Here is a 7,704-nt window from a genome sequence, read left to right as displayed (position 1 = left end):
TGAAAGATGAAAGTGCATTTTATATAAAGCTATATGGATCAGACAAAAATGAGGGACAATGAGGAGTAAAGGAGGACAGAGGGACCAAGGCACATTGCTCCAAATCAGGGACAGTCCCTCGAAATCCACAACAGTTGGGAGCTTTGGCAGTGGGGGGGCACTTGAAGGGGATTTGTGTTAAGGGAATTTGGGGGTGGCAGGGGATAAGTATCGTTCTATGAGGGTGTGCTAAGAGTGGTGATTTAGGGGCATTTGTGTTGAGAAAGGGATGAGGGGAAGATTAGTGCTAGGAGGGGGGATTTCTACTGGGAGGGAGCATTTGAAGGTGGGGGGAGAAGATCTGTATTAGGGGTGGAGAATTTATGCTAGGAGGGATGATTTTAATATATATAATTTATTTTGGGGGGGTATTTTGGACCGAGAGGACCAATGCTGGGATGGGCGAACGGTTTGGGCCGAGCATAAGTTTGGCCTTAACATCGCCCATTCAGGTATTCACCTAACACCTGAACTTTCTGGGGACTTAGTGGGATGTTCGTCTGCTGAGTGCACAGTCAATGGGTCGTTAAGGCTTCCCCGCTGAGCACAAAATTTAAAAAATGATTGTATAAAAATTTTGGGGGGGAAAAAAGTTGTGGTTTGTTTGGGTACAGTGTTGCATGAATAAGTAATTGTCATTCAAAATATGAGCGCAGTGAAAGATTAAAATTTTGGTCTGGGCAGGAAGGGGTGAACATACTGAAGTGGTTAAGGGGAACTCCACACCAAAATTAAAAAAAATATTGGTGTGGGGTCCCCACCAAAATTCATACCAAGCATCCTGGCAGGCCAGGAATGGGGGGGGGGTGGCCCCCTCTCCTGAACCATCCCAGGCCACTTGCCCTCAACATGGGGAGGGTGCTTTGGGGTGCCTCCCAAAGCACTTTATCCCTGATGTTAATGGGGACAAAAACCTCATTCCAACAACCCTGGCCAGTGGTTTTCGGGTCTGCACGTGGGGGGGCTTATTGAAATCTCGAAGCCCCCTTTAACAAGAGACTGCTATCTTTTCGCTTTGACAGCTGTGTTTTATAGGCAAGGGCGGGGCCATCCAGTGAAGTGAATGAGTGACCCCCCCCCCCCTCTGATGTCCCCATGTTGAGGGAATGTGGCCTAGTATGGTTCGTCCCCCCCCCCCCCCCCCCGCTCGCTAAGGGTCTGGTATGGTTTTTGGGTGGTGCCTGCACAGAAATTTTTTTTTTTTTTTTTTGTTACATTTTGGCGTAGAGTTCCCCTAATATACTCTCTACTCTCCCCAGAATCCTTTAAATCCTTTAGTGATTGGCTGGAGTGGCATTAATATTCATGCTGTGTTCTGCATAGCGTCCACCTATTCATCCAGAACCGTCCTAGGTTACTTGGATACAGAGGAGGCAGAGCAAACCAGTGGCTGAACACACTGCGCAGATTACACTACTCAATCACCACTCTGTTAAACAGGGAGCTATGTACATTTGTGTAAAATTTAATCTGCGCTCACCCACATACTCATGAGAATCCCTAAAATAGCTTTTCCAGTTCTCTGGTCATTTTTTTTTACCTATGTGAATGCTGCTATCTCCTGATAAAATTAAATACTTAATTCCCACATAGATATATAAACAAAAAGGAGATGCGCAAATTATATGAATACAATATTAAAGGTGCAATCAGTAAATATAAATTGAATATGTCACTAAAACATCAACAAGTGGTAATAAATCAAACTCCAACATAAAATCTGAAAGGTCAGTGAATAAATTGTGATTAGTTGAATAAATAATGTGTTCACAAAAACATTTAGATGAATGTGTCACAAAAAAGTCCAAACTGAAACGGTGACAAGTGAAAAAACAACAAAAAACAAATTATGCTGCTTTTCACACACAATGCAACTTGATCAGATGCTTCAGATCTGGAGAGGGGACATGTATAAACAGAGCCAGATGGCCTCTTACCGAATCCGATGGACCCTAAATTATAAGAGTCAAACTCGCCTGATATCAACCATACATCTTCACACAAGGATTCTTCCAATAAATGTTTTTAAATGATATATTTGAGAAAGGGGAGAAAAAAAGAACTTCATAGTGCAGTAAATCAAGGGTGTTTTATTCCAAAAGTTCTTACATGCACGGCAGAAAATAACAGCACACAGCGCTAAGCTATCGGGCTACCAGCTGATGCGTGGTGACGTCATGGGGTTCTCTACAACTAGTGTATGGTTGATATCAGACGAGTTTGACCCTTATAATTTAGGGTCCATTAGATTAGAGAGCCGCTATCGCCTATTAACAAGTCTAGTTGAAACATCACAGCTGATTGTTGCTGCTGCCGGAGTATGCTAAATGATTATCTCCGCTTGAAGTCTGTAATGTGGGAGATCTGCTAAATGATCTGGAGCAGATTGACTGACTGAAAACCACCCTAGTGTATGGTTGATATCAGGCGAGTTTGACCCTTATAATTTAGGGTCCATCGGATTCGGTAAGAGGCCATCTGGCTCTGTTTATATATGTCCCCTCTCCAGATCTGAAGCATCTGATCTTCATCTTATTTAACTAATCACAATTTATTCACAATCCTTGGAGATTTTATGTTGGAGTATGATCTATTATCGCTTATTGACGTTTTAGTGATGCATTCAATTTATATTTACTGATTACACCTTTTAATATTGTATCCATATAATTTGTGCATCTCCTTTTTGTTTATATAGCTAAGTAAATTTCCCTAGCATTTCTCCTATGAAGCAGAGGAACAAAACCTATATTACACTAACCCTAGCACTTATCTACAAGGGCACTACACATATTAAAGGGTGCATCCACTTTATAAACCAGGGGTAGGCAACCTTGGGCCCTCCAGCTGTTGTAGAACTACAAGTCCCATCATAACTCTGGGAGTAATTGTAACCAGAGCCAGACTGGGAGTAAAAACCAGCCCTGGAAGAAACATGTCATACCAGCCCCATACCATTATTATACCAGCCCAACATCATAACGTCATTATTTTCTAAATGAAAGGGGAAAACCATGCACTTTAACCAAGCACATTTGAAGAGTGTAATATATAGATAGATGGGTATGAAAGCATGTATGTATTCCAGTTGGTCAATCATCAAGGGGGCACTCTGGGAACATGGGGGGGGGGATACTCTGTTGATTAGAGACCACCTTTCGCAGAAAGAATACACTAAGGTAAGGGGGGGTGGGTTACTGATATAAGGGGAAAACCTTACATTATTGTATTCACCCCCACCCCAGACTGGCCTGGCGGTGCTGTCACTGACCTCTCAGGTGCACTGTGCAGGGCTCAGTCAGTTGGCTCCAGCTTGGTGACTCTGGATTTATCCCATAGTCTCCTCTCCGCCGTCCACACACATCTGACTTCTCCCATGACCCCCATTCCGGTGACACTCCTACTCTTGTCTCCTCTCCAGACTCCCCCTCAGACTGAAGACCTGATATAAGACAAGAGATGGTTAGAGGTTGGCGACATGATACAGGAGATGGTCAGACTGCAGACATGATACAGGAGATCATTGCAGCCTCACCTGTGCCCGTCATTGCAGCCTCACCTGTGCCCGTCATTGCAGCCTCACCATTGCATGTGTGATGTAGCAAGGTCCCACCCCCCTAGACTGGCTTGTGTGATAGGCGGAACACTTATTCAATCGGTGTTCCATCTACTATCGCACAAGCCAGTCTAGGGGGGGTGGGACTTTGTTACAGTGCCACCGAACACACAGACCCAGCTCCGTCACACACACACACACCAGGATTGCAGCACCTTAATTCTTCAGCTCCACAGCCATTCACTTCTCCTATTCTCCTGCTGCCCTCACACATATCACTCATGACTCTACAGCTGCAGGCACCAGACTAGTGGGCGGTGCTGGATGGAAGGAGAAATCGAGCACCACAGCGTTCTCCTGCTCCCTTCAGGCATATCACTTTGCAGCCTGCAGTTCAGTGGGTGGTGCCCGTATCAGAAGAGGAGGGGGCATTGCATCAGAAAGTATGGCGGTTGCCGCTGCTCTTCATTTTACTAAAAGGCAAGCTTTGAGCCAAAAGCGGCCCCAGGGGACTGAGGGCAGATGGCCTACTGGGAAATTTCCAGATTTATCCCAGGAGGTCAGTCCGGCCCTGATTGTAACTGCCAGCCTTGCAATGCCTCATGGGAAATGTAGGTAGTTGGACTGAGAGCTGACCTGAGGAGTAATCCATGGACTAGAGAGAGAGCTCTGACCTGAGGAGTAATCCATAGACTGGGGAGGGTTCTGGGTGCAAGAAGGAAAGGTGGATTACAACCAGCAGTGCCAGATTAACCGCTTCAGCCCGGAAGATTTTACCCCCTTCCTGACAAGAGCACTTTTTGTGATTTGGCACTGCGTCGCTTTAACTGACAAGTGTGTGGCCGTGCGACATTGCACCCAAACAAAATTGAATTTTTTTTTTTCCCCACAAATAGGTTTCTTTTGGTGGTATCTGATCGCCTCTGCAGTTATTTTTTGTGCTATAAACAGAAAAAAAGCAACAATTCTGAAAAAAAATGCTATTTTGTACTTTTTGCTGGGGGTTTTAAAAAACTTTTTTTTTTTTTTTTTTCCCTCAGTTTAGGCCAATATGTATTCTTCTAAATATTTTTGGTAATAAAAACCGCAATAAGCGTATATTGGTTTGCGCAAAAGTTAGTGTCTACAAAATGGTGGATAGATTTATAGCATTCTATTTATTTATTTATTTTTATCATGACTGCGACCTTATGCTAGACACATCGGATAATTTTGACACATTTTTGGGACCTTTGGCATTAATACAGCGATGAGCGCTATAAAAATGCATTGATTACTGTAAAAATGTCACTGGCTGTGAAGGGGTTAACTGTGTTCCTCAAGTGTGTTCTAACTGAAGGGGGAGGAGGCTGACTAGGGGAGATGACAGATCGCTGTTCACACTTTGTATGAACAGACGATCTGTCACTTCTCCCCTCAGAACAGGGATCTCTGTGTTTACACACAGAGATCCCAGTTCTCGCCATGTCACGAGCAATCGCAAGAGCCTGGGGGTCATCGAGACCGTCGCGGGTGCACACACCCCTAGTGGCCGCCTTAGGAAGCAACGTAACGTCGATTTGCCTGCCTGTGCCATTCTGCCGCAGTAAAACTGTGGTGGCTGGTTGGCAAGCGGTTAAGAACATAGATATGTGGTATGTGCAAAAAGACAGGTGGGGGTGTGATCAGGACAAACTCTGGTTGTATTCCATAAAGAGATCCCTACACAGTGTTCTATATAGGATGTGTTTGGTATGTACTATATTTTCTAAGGAGAGATGCTTTGTCTGGACTGGGGATGAAGCTGGATGAGGGATTTATCTGAATTAAAGAGTGGAATAAGCAGTGGGATGATATTTTCTATCACATCGTGGTTGATTAATTATCCTGAAGTGCATGTAGGAATGTACATAAATGGTCACACTGCTTATGGAGTCTTTCACAGTCATTTATTTCTTCTTATCCCAGTGATGGCATCTGCTGATCCGAGGAAGGAGCTGGAATGTTTCATCTGTCTAAACATTTCTACAGATCCAGTAACTTTGAAATGTGGACACAGCTTCTGCCTGTATTGTATTGGTCGTTTGTTGGATACAAAGAGGTCTGAAGGTTATTCCTGTCCTAAATGCAAACAAGAGTTCCAGGAGTGGCCTGCACCGTGTAACATTGTGGATAATTTCTTGTCTGCTCGACTCCACAGAAAGACATCAGAACACGTCTATGAGCCCACCACTTCCCCGGAAAACAGGAAATGCTCTGTCCATAATGAACTACTGAAGTATTACTGCACTAAGGACTTCACCTGTATCTGTCTGTCCTGCAGGCTAGATGAGGAACACTGGGAGCACCAGGTCGAGTCAATGGATAAGGCTTCTGAGATTAGGAAGAAAAAACTGAGAAATGTCCTGAAGAAACTGATGGCCGAGAGAGGGGAGACGGAGCAAATTGTGCAGAGTCTGCAGGAACACAGGAGTAAAGTACAAGGAAATGCACATGTAGAAACGCAGAGAGTCACTGCCCTGTTCAGAGACCTCAGGAGACGTCTGGAAGACCTGGAGAAGAGAGTCCTGAGTGATATCTCTGGGCAGGCAGAGCGGGTCTCTCTATCAGTGTCTGATTTGATCCAACAGCTGGAAATAAAGGAGGAGGAGCTGGTCAGGAAGATGGGTGACATTAAGAAGCTGTGTAACATGACAGACCCACTGAGTGTCCTACAGGAATCGGACGCAAGTGACTTGTGTGATGACAGAGAGGGACATGATGAACTCCTCTATGATGGAGGGGATCTGAATGTGGCAGGGATCTCACAAACATTACACAAAGGGTTATCTGAGATCATGTCTGGGGTAAATTTTGCAGGCACACATGTGTTTCCAGTTTTTGGTGCAAAGGACAAAGTTATTCCGGGGTTAACAGACTTATTACTGGATGTAAGCACAGCTGGTAATACTCTACGTATATCAGATGACAGGAAAGCTTTAGCCTTCATATTATCACATCAGAGTCTCCCAGAAACACCAGAGAGATTTTGGTGTTCTCAGGTGTTAAGCAGTCAGAGTTTTTCTTCAGGTCGACTTTGCTGGGAGGTCAATGTCCAAGGGTCAGATTGGTGGAGAATTGGGATGTGTTACCCCAGTATAGACAGGAGAGGAGTTCAGTCAGTGATTGGATATAATGAGAAGTCCTGGTGTTTGGAGAGGTATGGAGGCAATAGATACTCAGTGATCCATGGTTTTAGGGCAATGCCAATACCTGGAAATGTCTACAGTAACAGAATCAGGATAGACGTGAATTTTTGGGCTGGGCGAATCGCCTTTTATGATTTGTGTGACCCAATCCGATTACTCGTGTCCATCACTACCACCTTTACTGAGCCCCTCCATGCTGGGTTAGGTGTATGGAATGGTTGTATAAGGATATCTTTAGCGTATCAGATGTGAGAAATATGCCCAGAGACTGGTGACATCAGAGTGGGGGATCTGGTAAAATACTCAGGCCTTTTAGGAGGAAGCATTAGACAAGAAGCAACATTACTGGCCCAGGTACAAGCGTGAGCTGTTCAGATTATTTAGGCTCAATTATGATTATTTAGGCTTCACTAGCTGCATGCTTGTTTCAGGTCAGTGAAACAGTAGATAGTGTAGTGAAAGTTGGGATTACAGCCCTGGAGCCTGTACCTTTTTTGCAGTGTATCTATTACCAAAATATGTTTTCCATTTTGGATGGAGTCTGGAAGGATTAGAACTATAAGATTTAACCTACTATCCGGGATTAGATTTTTTTTTTTTCCTAACATTCTGTCCTCCTCATACAGTCACGGAAACCTCTGATCCTTAAATTGTATTTTTCTCTTTGGCCATGTACATTTGATCAGTCAAGCTAATAAGGGGTTTATAGATAACAGAAATTAATGTCTCTTGTAGATAATAGAAATGAATGTCTCTTGTAATTTTTTTTGGTAATGCTTGGAATGGTCCTACATGGCATTTATTCAGAATAGAAATTTAATCTCCCATTTGATGAAGAAGTCAGGTCCTTGTGACACCTGCCATGTCTAAGGATCTTCACATGTGTTAATTTTTCTACTTTACAATCTTTTTATTTTTTAACTCTTCTCATCCAAATAAACC

General features: G+C 43.8%; 1 protein-coding gene across 1 annotated transcript; it reads left to right on the top strand.

Moving 5' to 3' along the window:
- The first annotated feature begins 5,382 nt into the window (after positions 1-5,382).
- On the top strand, positions 5,383-7,014 carry LOC141128599 (E3 ubiquitin-protein ligase TRIM21-like). The gene is made up of 2 exons (XM_073615980.1): positions 5,383-6,069; positions 6,205-7,014. Exons 1-2 carry the CDS (start codon positions 5,383-5,385, stop codon positions 7,012-7,014), a joined length of 1,497 nt encoding a protein of 498 aa, XP_073472081.1.
- The last annotated feature ends 690 nt before the right edge of the window (positions 7,015-7,704 follow it).

Source organism: Aquarana catesbeiana, linkage group LG01, assembly GCF_042186555.1.
Source record: "Aquarana catesbeiana isolate 2022-GZ linkage group LG01, ASM4218655v1, whole genome shotgun sequence".
Lineage (NCBI taxonomy): Eukaryota > Metazoa > Chordata > Amphibia > Anura > Ranidae > Aquarana > Aquarana catesbeiana.
The sequence above is the reverse complement of the archived record's forward strand: the minus strand, read 5'-3'. Positions and strand labels throughout refer to the sequence as shown.

Bases quoted from the DNA above. Each gene is read 5' to 3' on its own strand.
- LOC141128599 (XM_073615980.1), top strand. From the start codon at position 5,383: ATGAGGGATTTATCTGAATTAAAGAGTGGAATAAGCAGTGGGATGATA. The intron at 6,070-6,204 runs GTAGAAACGCAG...TTGATCCAACAG, and splicing joins AAGTACAAGGAAATGCACAT to CTGGAAATAAAGGAGGAGGA.